At 42.5% G+C, this 17,610-nt stretch overlaps 1 protein-coding gene across 1 annotated transcript; it reads right to left on the minus strand.

Annotated features, from left to right (window-relative positions):
• Window positions 1-270: 270 nt before the first annotated feature.
• Window positions 271-15,348, minus strand: TBX19 (T-box transcription factor 19). The gene is made up of 8 exons (XM_028726622.2): window positions 14,439-15,348; window positions 10,636-10,900; window positions 8,163-8,297; window positions 6,906-6,967; window positions 6,499-6,560; window positions 4,244-4,432; window positions 2,503-2,638; window positions 271-1,067 (listed from the first exon to the last, which is right to left on the minus strand). Exons 1-8 carry the CDS (start codon window positions 14,633-14,635, stop codon window positions 824-826), a joined length of 1,290 nt encoding a protein of 429 aa, XP_028582455.2. The 5' UTR covers window positions 14,636-15,348; the 3' UTR covers window positions 271-823.
• Window positions 15,349-17,610: the final 2,262 nt, after the last annotated feature.

Below are 17,610 nucleotides of genomic sequence, written 5' to 3' on the forward strand. Positions count from 1 at the left end.
CATCTGCTGGGTGAACTTGCTGGTGGGAATACAATGACAATCTCCCCTCTCCCAGGTGGGCATGCGAAGTGTTGCTCACAACACGAAGAGACACAGTTCCGATCTTAAAGCACTTACAACCTACAATAGACCAGTGTTTCCCAACCTTGTGCCTCCAGCTGTTTTTGGACTACAATTCCCATCATCCCTTGCCACTGGTCTTGCTAGTCAGGGATGATGGGAGATGTAGTTCAAAAACAGCTGGAGGCACAAGGTTGGGAAACACTGCAATAGACATTCAAAACAGGGATGGTTGAAGAGGATGAGCAGAATAGGTTCATATTTTCACCAGTAGGTTAGTTCAATGAGATATATCCTTACTCATTTGGTCTCTCTTATAGCTTAAACTCTGAAGAAGTCATGGCAATGTCCTTTCAAGAGACAGTGTTCAAGGAGAGCACTGTGATGTAATGTCTTTCAGTAATGAATAGGTTCCTGAGAAACCATCTGACCTATATGAAAATAGATTGAAATAATTATAAGTTCTATGTCTTCTTAGTGGGAGTCTTTCCTCCTCTCTTATTTGACATGACAGGTAGCAAGAGTTCCTCATCGGGATTTGTTTTACTCTGTGCCTGTAAGGCTGGGAACTGCAACAGCAGAGGGGGTCTCCTGTTCTTCTTTTGGTCCTACGATACTTGCCCAATTCACCATCCAAGATTTCAAGATTTGGAAAAGCCGGCACATCACTAAACATGTTCTTTTCTTTGCTGCAAGAATGGCAGCCTTAAATCCTGTTCTGTCCAGGGTGTTACCAGGCATTCTTGCACTGCCCAGTGGTCCTTTAAAACGAATGGGAGGCTACAGATGCCCAGGTGGACTCTGTTAACCTAGAGAAAGTGGGCTCCAGTTGTGCTTCCATGCTGCCGGCAACTGTACCCTGCAACGGAATTGAAGCAGTGGACGATGTGGCAGGCAGTGCAATGTTGCTTCTCAGGAATGATCCAGGAGGGCTGCTGCTTGCATCACTCGCAAGGTTGGCCACATTGAGGGCATTGTTGCTGACTGTCCATAGGCATGGATAGTGGCTGAAGCAAAGCAAAGCAAAAACAACAACACTCAACAGTTGAAATTTGCAGTGGTTTCTAGGGATGCTGAGGGATGCGGGTGGCGCTGTGGGTTAAACCACAGAGCCTAGGACTTGCCTATCAGAAGGTCGGCAGTTCGAATCCCCGTGACGGGGTGAGCTCCTGTTGCTCGGTCCCTGCTTCTGCCAACCTAGCAGTTTGGAAGCACATCAACAAGTAGATAAATAGGTACCGCTCTGGCACGGTACAAGTAGATAAATAGGTACCGCTCCGGTGGGAAGGTAAGCAGCGTTTCCGTGCGCTGCTCTGGTTTGCCAGAAGCGACTTAGTCATGCTGGTCACATGACCCAGAAGCTGTATGCCGGCTCCCTCAGCCTATAGAGTGAGATGAGCGCCGCAACCCCAGAGTCGGCCATGACTGGACCTAATGGTCAGGGGTCCCATTACCTTTACTGGGGATGCTGGGTGTAAAGCACTTCTTGCAGTAAACTAGCCAGCCATTAGCCCTAAGTCCTTTTGATAAAAATCACAGCCAAACAGAAGCAATGGAAATCTTTCAAAAGGTGCAATTGCTCCTTTTATTAAATAGGGTGCTTTATGTCCTACTGTACAGAGGTCAGTCTTTCATTTGAAGGACTGTCCAGTCAGTTTAAATAATTGTAAGAAGCAAAAGCAAAGATCTTGAAGCTGCCTGTCAACAACTTGTACCTAGACAGCGCACTGAGCAGACACACAGAACTCCCAGTCAGTTTTCACCCAGTCTGCTCCACTATGGTGGGTTGTATTGCATTTCTATTTAATTTATTTCTAAGTATGCTCCATGCATATAAATTAGGATAGGAAAAGATTGTGCAATTGCATGTCCTCTTTTTTTGACCAGGTGTAAAGGCCACCCACTATTGGCAGATTTTTTGTCTTAAAGTTATACATTGTTACTTCATTGTTTTACAGTGAGATTGGAATCCATGGTCTCTACTGGGACCTGGGTTCGTGCAATTTTTGAATCCGTTCTCATTCTGCCACCTCGCATGCCATCCTTCGACCTAAATGGAATACTCCCCTGTCTACAGCTACATCCACGTGAAAATTAGGACAGAAGGTAAGGCTGGGGTAGAGCCTTTCTCCCTACTGTACTGGTGCTTCACTTCCCCCCATGGAAAAACTGAATCCCTTCCTTGCCATTCCAATTGCTACAATCTACTCTACAATCTCAGTATTCTACCATCTCATTCTGCTGCATGTGTAGACCACACCTTTACCCATTTCCTCCACAATTTTGTGGAGAAGGTTGAGCAAGAAGAGACTTGTTCATCTCCAGAGAGGCCACTGTCATACGTGATGGTTCTCCAAGGGAGCTGTTACACCGAAAGCTGCTAAGGTTGCTCGGTGGCTGCTGCTGATACTATGGGCAATTGCAAATCAATGAGGTGCTTACCTCGGACCCGGGGTGGCCGTACCACTGTTGTGAGGCACTGGGAGCAAGTTGCCATGGTGACTGGAGGGTACTGCAGCCCAGCCTTCGTGGACCGATGGTACTTGAAGTTCATTGTTGCTGCTTTCTATCAAATTCACTTTAGAAAGGGAAGCAGAAGTTGTTAGCAACAGTGACATGTTTCTAACAAAATTATTTTAAGATGACAAATTAGAATGCATTTGTTTATTTGTTGCTGAAGCTGCTTTGAGACCCTGCATTGAATGTCCTGGAAGATTGAAGTATTCTCCTACTGGCTTCTCTGTCTTGTGATTCCTGATGTCAGATTTATGACCATTTATCCTTTGGCAGAGGGTTTGGCCTGTTTGTCCAATATAGAAAGCTGCTGGCATTTACTAAACTGAAAACTATGGAGAGACCTGTTCTGAATAGGGATATTGGATTCTTGTCTCATTACACATGCTAAAGCTATTTTTGGTCATCTGCATACTATCCCATGCTTTTTCCTGTAGGACTAATTGCAGTCGTCAATAGGTTTACCATACCCATTGAGTCAATCACCCATCTCCTACTACCCTACTGAGAAAAACCCCACCCCACCCTCCCACTATATATAAGGGTCTGGTGACTTCTGTTTCAGTGTATCTGAAGAAGTGTGCACACACACGAAAGCTTATACCCAGAACAAACTTAGTTGGTCTCGAAGGTGCAACTGGACTATTTATTTATTTATTTTGACTGCGTCAGACCAACACAGCTACCTACCTGAATCTAGATTCATGGAAAGCTAATAGCTCAATATATTTGTAATTTGTCTAATCCTTTTTTAAAGGCACCTAACCTAATTGCCATCCCCACATCTCAAGAGTTGAGGGAGAGTATTGCAGAAAAGAGATACCTGGGATGAACTCATGAACTTGGGAAGGGGAATTCTTTGAGATCATAAATACCTTTGCCCTTAATTTAAAAAAGAAATAGGAACCATTTATCCATGTGTGGAATCAATAAGTTCTCCTAGGAAAACTCTCTCAGTGTGTGTGTGTGTGTGTGTGTGTGTGTGTGTGTGTGTGTGTGTATATATATTTCAATGCAAAATTACAGCAAAAATTACAAACATTGAATCCAAAATAATACTATACAAACAAGAAAGAAAAACAGAACACAAAAAAGAAAACAGAAAACAAAAGAAAAATCACACATCTACAAATAAAACCATATCTTCATTCTAATCTAGTCATTACATACATATACACATATTGACTTCCTTCCTTTGTTCTAAGACCTCAAAAATTTTACTCTTTCTAAATTGTTGTGTCTAATGTAGATTACTTCTATCTTTATACTTTTTTTACGCCATTTTTCTTTTTCTTTTACCCTGTAAAGCATCATTCATTACATAACCAATATACTTACTCCAGAACAATGTTTTTTCATATACTCTTTAGCACATCCCCATTCTTTTAATAATTTCGGGTCCAATTGCCCCCTTATGAATGCTGTGAGTCTTGCCAGATTTATATATTCACAAAATTTAATTTGCCATTCTTTCATTGATGGAATTTTTCTCCCTTTCCAATTTTTTGCTATAAGCATCCTGCCAACAACTCTCTCGGTTTCTTTGCCTGTTGATTTGTACTTGTTAACATTTGAATTGTAAATTGTGTGCTTCCTTATTGTTGTTGTTTTTTAGGTCGTTGCTCTTTCCCCATAAATAGTTTTTTGAAATGTCAGGCCAAGAACTTACCTGTTGGAGAGTGATTTCTTTGCATGTATGAAGAAGGGTATGGAACAGCCCTATGTCCTCGAAGGGCTGAATAGTGCTCACAGCCGTGGTGAGAATGGGCAGCAGGCAGAGGAAAAGTCCCACCATACTGATAGCTTGAACTTCCTGCTGTGCACATGGCATCTGGGTTAGAAATCAACCAGCCACCCACTAGAGAGACATTAAGAAAAGAGCATTGATCAAGGAAAATAACAGCAAATGACAATCTCAAAACCCCTTTCTTTGCTTGTGTGTGTGTGTGTGTGTGTGTGCGCGCGCGCACACACACACAATCAACCAAAAATGTTTCAGGCTCAAAGAGAGGGGGGAATTCTTTTAGTTTAAGATACCCAAACAGCCTTAGTTTCACTGTCAACATAAAGCCAAGCCTTATGAGGAACTCTCTCTCTCTTTTTTAAGTTTCTCTTTTATTTACCGTATTTACACTTTTCAAGTTTATACATTTCACTTATTTTATACATTTCACTAATTTTACAATCATTTTGACATTTCAAAACTTGACTTCCCCCTTTCTGCGGTTCCTTAAATTTATTTGTAATACCTTCTGCATATCCAAATTAACATAATTTACGCATTTATTCATCTTCTTTAAATATATACTCTTATAAAACTGCAGGTTATTACAATAATCCTGCCAATGTTTTTATCTGTTTATAATTTATCTGTAAATATTCAATACACCATTTCCATTCTTTTGTAAAAGATTTGTTGCCTTGATTTCTTATTCTTCCAATAAGTTTCACCATTTCTGCATATTCCATAGATTTTTGTATCCAAACTTATGAGGAACTCTTGAGGGAGTTGGGTATGTTTTTAGCCTGGATAAGAGGTGCTGGATAAGAGGTGACTGAGAGGAGATATGACAGCCATTTTCAAAAATCCAAAGGGTTGTCACATGAAGGATGGAGCAAGCTTGTTGTCTCCTACTCTGGAAGGTAGGACCCAAACCAACAGATTCAAGTTACAAGAAATTATGACTCAACATCAGGAAGAACTTTCTGATGGTAAGAGCTGTTTCACAGTGCAATGGACTCCCTTGGAAGGTGATAGATTCGCCTTCACTGGAAGTCTTTAAGCAGAGATTAGATGGCCATCTGTGATGGATGCTTTAGTTGAGATTCCTGAATTGCAAGGAATTGGACTAGATGATGCTCGGGGTCTGTTCTATGATTCTAAGAAAACCGTAAGAATCTGCTAATGAAGGAAGTGCAACCAGCTTAAAAGGTAAAGGGTAAAGGGTCCCCTGACCATTAGGTCCAGTCGTGGCCAACTCTGGGGTTGCGGCGCTCATCTCGCTTTATTGGCCGAGGGAGCCGGCGTACAGCTTCCGGGTCATGTGGTCAGCATGACTAAGCCGCTTCTGGCGAACCAGAGCAGCACACGGAAACGCCGTTTACCTTCCCGCCGGAACGGTACCTATTTATCTACTTGCACTTTGACATGCTTTCGAACTGCTAGGTTGGCAGGAGCAGGGACTGAGCAACGAGAGCTCACCCCGTCACAGGGGTTCGAACCGCCAACCTTCTGATTGGCAAGTCCTAGGCTCTGTGGTTTAACCCACAGCGCCACCCGCATCCCTGCAACCAGCTTAGCATGCTGGTAATGAAGGAAGTACAAATGGCTTAGCATGCAAGCAGCACACAACAGAAATGTTGGGGACAAAATAAATAAATAAGCAGCAAACAAACTGTTGTGGGTAGAAGAAACCTTCTGGTTATATGTCATCCCATCAACAACCAGATGATATCCAGCATACGATGCCAATCAAAGGAGGTAGAGCTGGGAGCAGGAGGGGAAGTACAAGTCAAATGGTAGCTGTTGAAAATAGTAGTAATGTTCCTGATGTTAGAAGGTTAGTTATCCCACCAGAAGCCTTTCTGGTACAGTCATACCTCGGGTTAAATAAGCTTCAGGTTAAGCGCTTTCGGATTGTGCTCCGCAGCGACCTGGAAGTAACGGAACGTGTTACTTCCGGGTTTCGCCACTCGCGCATGCGCAGACGGTCAAAATGGCGTCACGTGCATGCGCGGAAGCTGCGAATCGCAACCCACGCAGTCGCAGGTTGCGTTGGCTTCAGGATGTGAACGGGGCTCCGGAACGGATCCCATTCGCATCCTGAGGTACCACTGTACTAACCACTGACAGATCAGGTTGCTGGAGCCAATTGGTCATTGGCATTCCCAAATAGGACAAAGAAATCAAAAGGCAAAACTTACAGTGAGAATATGTGATGTGCTGACTTTCAGAGACAATATCTGAAGCATCCTTGGGGTGGTTTCTGAAAGATAGTATTATTAAGGTTATTTCAGTTGTAGCAAAACTACGTCCACACAGATGCCTCTCCATTTAATTATGGAGTTAATTGAGTACCCTTGGTCTGATCATTATTTTTCAACCTGACTTACTTTTTGTGAGGGGAAAACAAGAGGGAAAGTCCAGAAGGTTTCTTGTGGGGAGTTTGGGGTACAAATGTTGTTATTGTTTTAATGCCCCATCATCACAGTGCACCTTACATGTTTATTCTGTCAGCAGAGCAAGTAGCAAGCCTGGGGACGATTATCTGAGGTCATTCCAGGACAAAAGGGCAGCAGGTATAATGAGGCTTATTAGGAAATAAATTCACCTTTCTTTTGCATCCAGAAAAGCTTTGGCAAAGGGGTTGTACTTGATCTTGAGAGCTGTTATCTTGAGTTTAGAAAAAGAAGAAGAGTTGCGTTAGCAAGAAAATTTGACGTTTGACAATTGATCATCTGAAGCCTGCCATTTTCCAGAGTAAGTTTTGCCAGAGGCAATCACTCTCGCGGAAACTTGCATTCTATTTAATCATGTAGTTATAAGTCAGTGGGTTCACTATACTGAAGGACTGCCCTCTTATGAAGCAGTGGCATTTAGTTTGCTGCTGGAAGAAAATGAATTATAGGCCCCGAATTTCTCTTCCATATGCTGTTGGGCAGCATCACAGTGCCAACATCCACAGTGTCCTTAGAGAAGCCAAAAAGATGGTTAAAATGCCACAACAACATGGATAGAATTTGTTTCTTTCTCCATTCCTATGTATCATTAAAATAAGCAAGAACTAAAGCCCTTTTCTGGTGTTTAGGGGAAACACATGTGACTAAAATTGGGCAGAGTGGGCGGGCATGCACACACAGACAACCTCCTTCCATTCTCCCTATGTACATTAATGCCACTTCTGACCTTCCATGTTCAGCATACAGGTCTTGTGGTTGGGTGAACATGCTTAGAAACCTACCCATGATTGGGCCCCTGGGTAACACAAGGTTTCTGTTTGCAAGGAGGATTCTAAGCACATTCACCCAATCACACTCAAAATCTACTTTCAGACCTTCATATTGGACTTGGGAAGATATGTAGGGAATATACACAGGAACATTGATCCCATATACGTTTACTTCAAAGGCCAAAATAGGGCTCAATACTTTTTCCCATAGGCTACCTGCAGTAAAGAGAGAGAGAGAGAGAGAGAGAGAGAGAGAGAGAGAGAGAGAGAGAGAACGAACTAGGCACAGAATAGGTCTAACAAATTCTACATTAAAAAGATGAGATCTTAACATAAAATTGACCATCCAGCTATGAAAGTGGACAGAACAATAAATAAGTGGAAGTGTCACATTTTGATCAAGGCTGACTACTGTTGTTCTATTTTAAATTGTTTATCATCATTCATATCCTGCCTTTCTATAGGATATTCAGGGTGGCTTACAATCAAGATTAAAATACAGTTTTAACCAAAAAAACCCACCCCTTTCATCCTAATTTTAGCATTTAAGTAGGGAAGCATATCACTGGTTTTAGCGTACACAGTGATAGGGTTTTATTAAACAATTCCCAGCTGTTTTGATGTTTTATACCCACCTACCTCTTCATTTTGGTAGGCAGTCACAGCTATGAACTGAGTTTCAGGAAAGGAACAATTCATTACCATCCTGTGTGGGCCTCCAACTCGAACAATATGAACTTGCGGCTCATATTTGTGCAGAGAATTCAACATAATCTGTGGCAAGAAAAAGTGAGGCAGAGATTGACCAGAAATAATGGCCCTGATTCAACAAAAAAAACTAATAGTGATCAAGTCTCATTGAAAGCAATGAAACTGAAATGAACTGAGACTTGTTGGTTCCTTTGGCTTCAGTGGGGCTTAGGCAAAGTCTGAATTAGCCCTGGATCAGGTCTAATGTCTTATTCAATGCCAGATCATGAGCCTGCATCAAAGGTAGCCAACATGGTGCCCTCCAGATGTTGTAGACAACATCTACCATCATTTCCCAGTTAGCATGGCCAATATCCAAGGATGCTGAAAGTTGTAGTTTGAAACATCTTGAGGGCACCATGTTGGCCTCCCCCTGGCCTACATGGCTCTATGCACACATGTGTGAAAAGGAAGCACTTCTGAGGCAAGAGAGAGAGAGAGAGAGGTTGGAGAGCTAGCTGAAGGAATCGTGCAGCACAACGTATCTCTCTTGGAATCACTCAGATGTGTGGAATTCTTTTTGAAAATAACATCTGTGGCCCCGATCACCTCAACTGCCTGAAAAACTAGGCAAACCAAGAGGGCCGTCCCAATGCATTGTCATACTATAGGAGAAAAAGAATGTAAATTAGCTGTGAATGATTCAGTCCTGATATGTGGGCATCCACTGGTCTCTCAGGCTTGTATGTGGAGAGGCCACGTGGGGGCTCATTGAAAGTGGGGGCATCACGCACAAGGCACAGTATCCTTGTGATAACAAGAATCCCTAAATGCATGAGAGCAGAGTGCTCACAAAATCGCACTGGTGGATACTTTCCTTGTTTCTGTACTGTGCTTTGCTATGTACAAACTTGTAACTGAAATAATTTTGTGTGGTTATGTTTGTTGTTTGTAATATTTAATGAAAATAATAAAAACAAGTTTTGGAAAAAATTAAATCGCCCCCCCCCCCCGCCCATTAAGACCACTAAGTTCAAGAAATATAATTATCTAGCTGCACCACCATAGCAACAAAAACATGGGGCTACAGCACTGTGTGAGTGTTTAGGCACCACCACAACAGCTAAGACATCTGTATTGCAATTTATATGCAGCTACTATCTATCACTAATTATTTAGAATAGGAGCTACTTAGGTTCTCTTTATTCCTTTCCATGACTGAACAATCTTGTACTTAGGATATACCGTATTTTTTGTTCTATGAGACTCACTTTTTCCTTCCTAAAAAGTAAGGGGAAATGTGTGTGCATCTTATGGAGCAAATGCAGCTGAGCAGCTATCCCAGAAGCCAGAACAGCAAGAGGGATTGCTGCTTTCACTGCACAGCGATCCCTCTTGCTGTTCTGGCTTCTGAGATTCAGAATATTTTTTTTTCTTGTTTTCCTCCTCCAAAAACTAGGTGCGTCTTGTGGTCTGGTGCGTCTTATAGAGTGAAAAATATGGTAGGCTCAGCATTCGGGAAGCCATGATTCCATTTTCAGGTTTGCTACTATTCCGCTGTGTGACTGAACTGGCAAGCCAGGAGTCCTCCATGCCTCTGTTTTCTTATCTGAAGTGATACTGAGCGCCATTTCCCACTTCATATATTTCTCAGAAGGCTAGATTCATTAAGATCCTGACTGCCTGTGACTACCAACAAACTAGAGCATACAAGTTTGAAAGTTCACCCATTGCTTGCTAATGGGTTTTCTGACAGTTTTGTTCCAGTACAAGAGTTCTGCACAAAACAAGTCAAAGGCAATGTGTAACATTGTTTTTAATATGCATCTAAAGCTACAAACAGCCCAACAGAGCCAACTTTCCTCTTTGCATTTTTAAGGGTCTCGGAGAGAATGCCACTTATTTTCTGGTACAGGTACATGTTTTCTATTATTATTCCCAAGGCCAAAGATGATTCAATGGAATATTGATAATTATCATGAAGCAAAAGCAAGCACAGTAATTATTTCATTTAGGAGAAGCCTTTTATTCGAGTACCTGACTATTGCCAACATTCCACTTACGCACCAAACGGCATGGGGGAGAAAACAAAACCTTAATACCCACAATCATTTCCCCCTTCTCTGAAGTCCTGTGTAAAAACCTTAACACACAAGAAAAAACTATAGGGGGAAGCATCCCTGATGGTTAAACCACAGCGCACTCTGTCTCTCTTAACATCAAGGAGTCCATTAAAATCTGAAAGCCCCAATTAAGACCTGTTTATTCCTGTTTACATTTGGACTCCATGGAATAATTGGCATCTGTGGGTGAAGAGGCCTCTAAGGGCCCTTCTAATTGCGTAAATGCACCCTTGATATTTCTTGATTGGTAGAAGCCTGAAACCAAAGCCAACAGGCATGGAGGAAACAGGGTGCCATACCTGCCCATTGCCATTCAACTTGTTGGTAAGTTTCACTTTACTGAAAGATACCGCAGCCTTCATCCAGTGCGCCCCAAAGTTGGGAGAGTCTGGGTGGATATAGACACAGCTGTGATTCGACGGCTCTGGCTTTCCGGCTGGGACCCATTCTCCATTCACATACTTCCAGCGGTGGCTGTCAGTCGGAGCAAAATCAAGCAGGAAAGAATACATGGCATTGGGATCCAAGCCCGAGACACTGATCTTTAAGACAGGGAACATCCGTCTGTAAGAGAAACATGAGGAATGGGGGGGAATTAAAACTCAGAAATCATCTTTCTCAATTACTTGCTCAGTAACTTCCTTATAAATTATGTCTGGATCTGTTTGCGTGTCGAGGTCCCCAGGGCCACCCAAATAACTCTCACATCACACAGAATTTTTGTTTAAGGTTTTTGGCATAATTTTGGCCACAACTTTATTAAAATACAAAAATGTGAGTGGTTGCTTAGGCATTGGTTGAGACTATCTGCCCCCACCATGGGGGACAGACTGACATTCCGCACGATGCGAAAGTCAGAAAAGGGGAATACACTTGGGGGTAGCGACGGAGCAGGGAAGCTGCCCTCAGCCCTCCCCAAATGAGCCAGGAGCTCTTGCAGTGGCCCGAGCCCCCTTGACAGGGTGGACAAGCAATAGTTAGCCCCCAATTCCTTTAACGGAATCCCTTGCAGCAGCAGCATTAGAGGGGCAGGCACAGCCAATCCATGCCCCTCAACTAACCAAACCATAAACCAATGCCTAACCGCAACCTTACAAGTTGTGACAATTTGCTACGCAGTAGGCAAAAACCAAATGGCCCCAGCCAATCAGCCAGATGGACAAAATTCCTACTGGGCCCCTGCCCCAAAAGCAGACAACCCCATGACAGGCATAGCAAGGTCAAAGCGAATAACCCTAATTCTAGGGGGGGGGGGTGAGTTTTAACATTTCTGGCTGTCAATCAACAAATGGCAACATTAACTTCTTCCCAACAACAAGGGAAGCCCCAATCGCATCAGTGGCCAACGATCAATTAGCCCGCCCCCAACTTTGGAGTGTACTGGCGGCCCCCACCGCAACATGTGCTCTCCATGAAGGAGAACACGCTTTAACATCACAATGTGCTTTCACCAAAACAGCCAGCCATGATTGCATAAGCTAGCATGCAGGGCAACGTTTTCTGTTTCTAATAAAGAGTTAAGAACCCTACTTCTGGATCTCCTTTGTCCAGGATCCTATTCTCATAGCACCAATCGGATGCCTACAGGAAGTCTGCAAACAGGATGTGAGTCCCCCAGAAACCAGTACTCAGAAACATGCCTTGCCTGATGCTGAAGGCCATACTCCACCATCATGACTGGTAGACACTGATAACTTTATTCTCCATGAATTTGCCCAATCCCCTTTTAAACCCATTCAAAACTGCATAGACACAATTTTATTTAAAGCACATTTAAAACACATGGCCTCCCCCTGCTAAGGATGCTGGAAATTGTAGCTACGTAGTCCTCAAGATTCTTGGGGGGTGTCATATGCTTTGAATGTATGGTGTGTGCACAGCCCAAGTAGTCATCCAGACCCTCCAAGTGTCCCGATTTTCCAGGGACAGACCTGGATTTACAGAAGCTGCCCCATTTTTTTATTTGATCCCAGAAGGTTCCGCTTTCCCTTGAGACGTTCCTATTTTTGCCAGAGAAATGTTGGAGGGGATGGAATAGGACCTCCCTATTTTCATCAGAGAAATGTCACTACATCATCAATACAACTGAGAGGTAAGGTAATTTGCTTGCCAAGCTCCCTTTCCCTCTCTCTTACAAACAACAACAACTGCATTTAAGCACATTTCAGTACCAAAATGGTTCATCTGATGCATTTATTTAATGCTGGTTCCAGGTTCCGAGAGGCACTTGGGCACGATGTTCTCAGATACCCAACTGCCCCTCCTTGCCATTATCATTGCTGTCCATTCACCCTTTAGGCCCATACTGGCAACTAAGACAGTTAGACAAAACCTTTGATAGACCTAACAAAAAAATTCCTTCAAGTAGCACCTTAAAGACCAACTAAGTTAGTTCTTGGTATGAGCTTTCGTGTGCATGCACACTTCTTCAGATACACACGAAAGCTCATACCAAGAACTAACTTAGTTGGTCTTTAAGGTGCTACTGGAAGGAATTTTTTTTGTTTTGACTATGGCAGACCAACACGGCTACCTATCTGTAACTTTGATAGACCTATCATCCATGAACATTAACCATCATAGTTAAATGAAAACGAAGTGTTCAGAGGCAATATACCCTCAAGGAACAAACAAGGCTGGCCCTAACATTAGGTAGAATGAGGTAGCCTCCTCAGGCAGCCTGCATGTGAAGCAGAGGCAGCCAATATGTGTGTCCCATACTGTCCTTTACCTCAGCAGCAAAATGTCTAGGGCTTCTCAATATTTTGTGTTGACCCTGAGAGATTTCAAGTTTCAGCTTCAGTTCTGGTTCACTAGAAAACATATATTTGAGGTAGCAATCCTATAATATTCTATGGAGTGATGCTCTTTTGAGCCCAAAATTCTGAACAAGTATGCTTAGGAATGCACTGTCAGTTTGGGGGTTTAGAACAGATTCAGTGTAACCCCCTGATTCTAACCATGTTCCTTTTGTCAACAAACAATGTAAAACAATATTTTGACAAAGTTCTGGGTGGATTTTGGCAAAAATCAGATTGGGTCTTCATGTGCTCTTCCTGCCATGGCATCAGATCTGTGTGTGCCCCATCATATATGAGAAAAACACACATAACCATTTAGATGTCATGAAAACCCATTGCTAATAGCATAATATGCACATATGTTGAATGGGTAGCCACTTTTTGTTTTAATGTTTATTTCATTAATGTGTTTTTAGCTGGCTTTGCATTTTGATGTTAAGTCTATTTTGGGGGGTTCTGTTGTAAACTGAAAAGCAGGGTACAAATTAAAATAAAGTAATTTGCGTACATTTGCCATACTTGTTGTAAAACACATAGGTTATATAGATAGATATCTGTGAAGGAAAATCACATCCAATGGAGCCCTTATAAGTTACAATCTTTCTGCAAGAAAGTTCTGTATCTCTGAGGGTGGGGGTTAGAGTGTCAGACTAGGACCTAGTTGCCCAGGGTTCAGATCCCCTCTCAGCTATGAAGCTCACTGGGTAATCTTGGACCAGTCATGCTTCTCAGCCTAATCTACCTCACAGGATTCTTGTGGGGATTAAATGAGGAGAAGGAGAACACCATCTTGAGCTCCCTGGAGAAAAGATGGGATATAAATGCAACCACTCAATCAATAAGACTGTGTACTCCTAACGAAAATACTATTCCGGAAGATGATGAATGTTTTAGTTCTTTCGACTTTCTGCTTATTCATTAACATCCATCAGCTACGTACACATCACTCAGATATTCCATCTCCAAATCTACAGAAATAGCAGCTCTCAACAACCTCTGAATTCTGGAAAAGGGTAAATGGGCAAGTTTGTTCATATATCAAGAAAGATCAGCATTGTTCAAAGAAGTACAGTATTTGGGTGCAATCCACTGGCAAAGTATCCTGCCCAAGCACCACTCAAACAACTGGAAGCTCTGCATTAGTGCTACTACTCCCTGCTCTCGTTCAGTCCCATTCAATGTGTCTTGCACAGGAGAATCCCCCCATGAGTTGCTGAGCAAACTAAGTGCACAATTAAGCTGCTGTCCCATAAACAGTTCTCTTCATCCCTCGCTTCCTCTAAGCAGAAGATAAGACTCACCTGCCATTCTTCGTGACAATCATCTCATTAGTAACTTCTCTGAATCTCTGCCATAGTGCAGCATCCTCTAAGACAACCTGGAGCTGTTTTTCGGTGGGGTCTCCTTTGTCTCTGCCAGCTTGGAGCTCGTTCTCCACCACATTGAGCAGCCTGGAGACAGTGCAGTCACTATGTTTCTTGCAGCCCAAATCAGTCATGGTGACTTTAATGTCAGAAACTTCTCAGATGACTTAAAAAAAAAAAGCAGCAACAACAACCCCACAGATCTGAACCTAAACCAATTAATTAGCCACAGTGGAACAAATGTGCTCACCTCAGCCTTTTGCCACAGACTTGCTCTTCCCCCCACTATGTCCCAACAGGAGGATGACACCTGTGTGTTAAGGTTTTAACATGCACACACAACCATTTTCTAATTACTGACTGTCAGGTGGGAGACAGCCTGATTAGGCAATTGGCTGCCTCCGAAGAAGAATCTTCCATTCAAATCACCAAGCTTTTATCTTTTCTGAGGAGGGTCTAATTATTCTGCTCAAGAACTATATTTCCATTAATGAAAATGGTTTAATGCCTCAACTGAAACAGTGAATGGAAAGTGGGTCTGTGCAGATGCAAATTCCTGCTAGAAATGGGAGAAGTAACAGCATTCAACAGCAATCTGTGGGGATATTACTTGACGGATATACAAATCTGGCCATTTACCTGTTATATATTTCTCAACAGCAAATCTTCTGCTCAACATCAGACCATACTTCTTTGAAACTGGAAAATAACTTGTGCAGGTTTCCTGTATTTGAGATTAAGGAGCTAATTCTGGGGAATGAAATGAAGGTGGGTGAGGAGAAGCGGTGTGATTAAGTTTTCTCAAAAGAATGCTAATACCTTCTGTTCACGCCCAGCACTCAAAACCGAGAACCAGTTTACACAACCATTCATAGGAGCCCACTCCTAGGGGCCGTGGGGGCTTCAGCCCCCACAATAAGATATTTGAGGGGGCTGGGCCCCTGCTAAGTTGATGGGCATTCCCATTCAAATGGTGTGTGTGCACTGCGTCATACGATCAATTATGTGAGGGGCAGCCTTACCTGGGCCCCCACAATATTTTATTCAAGTTGGTACCCCTGCAACCACTTGTTCCATTTCAGAGTGCTTTTCTTGCCCAGATTGCACTTGGGAGACTGCAAAGGGATGGTCTTATAAATTCATCATGCTTACAAAACTCAGTTTGGCAATAAATCGTCTGAATCCCCTGAATAACAGCTTAAATATCTAGGGCACTTTAGTTGAGAAAAAAGGTTGATAAGAAGGGACATGATGGGAGCATATAAAACTGCATGTAGTCAGCAGTATGGAGAAAAGGGATAGGGAAAACATTTTCTCCTCTCATAATGCTCTCATAATACGTCATAATACTGACGTAGATTGCTTTACAAGTGGAATAGTCCATTAACTAAGGGTAGTTGTACTCAGAACAGTCCTTATTAAAATTAATGAACCTTAGTCATGTTAATTGATTTCTGTGGGTCTAGTTGAATTCTAGTTGAATACCATCCTAGACTTTGAAGGATCTACTGGCCAGTGTAAAAATATTATTGTAAGTGTTCATTCTTGAGAAAGTGTGTTTGGGGAAGTGCGTGTTTGCTTTATAGGTAAACATTGCACACCATCATGTTGTATTCCTTGATTTTGGAGAGGGTGTCAAATGCTGATTTCTAACTGAATTCAGTTTTTTAAAAAATATAAATTGAGCTGGAGAGACTTGGGCTTTGTATCTGATCAGTTACTAAATTCACTGAGTAATCTTGGACCAGTCACCCTCTGAGTCAAGCATAGCCTACATAACAAAAGGATGATGTGCAGGCTAGACCTATCTCCTAGGCTTACAACAAAAAGCACTCTGGCAGGTCATAGAATCATATAGAGGTGGAGGGGAACCCAAGGATCATCTAGTCCAAGGATCATCTAGTCCTGGCAATGATCTACCCATTGTCATTGGAGAGAGGAGGAGCATGCGTGCGGTGGGTGGATTGCCCAGAGTTGTTGAGCTCTTTTTTGAGGGAGGATTGCACAGAGATCTAGTGGTAGATCGCAATCTACTGGTTGGACATCCCTGATCGAGTCCACACAGCCTGCAATGCACATCACAACATCATTGCTCCTTATGAGAGCTGCACTCTCTCATATTAACATTGGTTAAAACACATGGTGCCAGTGATTAGTGAAGCAGTTAGCGCTTCAGTAAACTATTGGCTAAATAAAACATAATGGAACAGGGTGGAAATTGCAGAATATTCTCCTGTATACTCAGTATACTCTGCTGAGAAATGGGAGAAAACATAGTTTTCAAGATGCTTAGTTCACCTTCATAAGGGAAGATAAATTCAACATCAATATTGCCGGATTCATTTAAATTAGCATAGGTAATTCTTGGCAATTTTATGATAAGCTATAAATTATTGTAATTATAGATCTGAATATGGTACTTGAGGGAGATAATTTAGCCTTGCCACACCTGATTTCCATTGTACAATAGATCAGTCAAACCTTGGTTCCCAAACAACTCCATTTGGAATGTTTTGGCTCCCGAATGCTGAAAACCCAGAAGTAAATGCTCCGGTTTTTGAATGTTTATCGGAAGCTGAATGTCTGACGTGGCTTCCACTTGAGTGCAGGAAACTCTTTCAACCAATTGGAAGCCGTGCCTAGGTTGTCAAACATTTTGGAAGCCAAACGGGCTTCTGGAACGGATTACGTTTGACAACCGAGTTTTGACTGTACTGGGTGGGTGAAAAGCAATCATTTGGCCAAAGACTGAAACCTTCCATGCTTTGGAAAAGTAGCGTGTGGTTTGACTGCTCAACCATACTTCTCTTGGCTTCCCTGAACTCTATGAAAATTGAGACCTCTTCTTCTGCCATTAGCAACTATCACCTTAGCTATTAGGCGCTGATGTGTACCAGTCCTGCAGTCTGCCTCTCTCAGCCACTAGAAACACGGTTAATTGGCCCTTTATCTGAACTGATCCCTGCAAAAAGCAATGAAAAGACTAATCTTTCCTAAATCACGTAAAAGTCCAATAATCTCCGATGGTGTCAAACCCTGATTAAAAACACCAGCAAAGCAGCTGTCTTTTTGTCCTTCCTAATTATGACTTGGCATTGTATGTCATGGC

Source organism: Podarcis muralis, chromosome 4 (assembly GCF_964188315.1).
Source record: "Podarcis muralis chromosome 4, rPodMur119.hap1.1, whole genome shotgun sequence".
NCBI lineage: Eukaryota > Metazoa > Chordata > Lepidosauria > Squamata > Lacertidae > Podarcis > Podarcis muralis.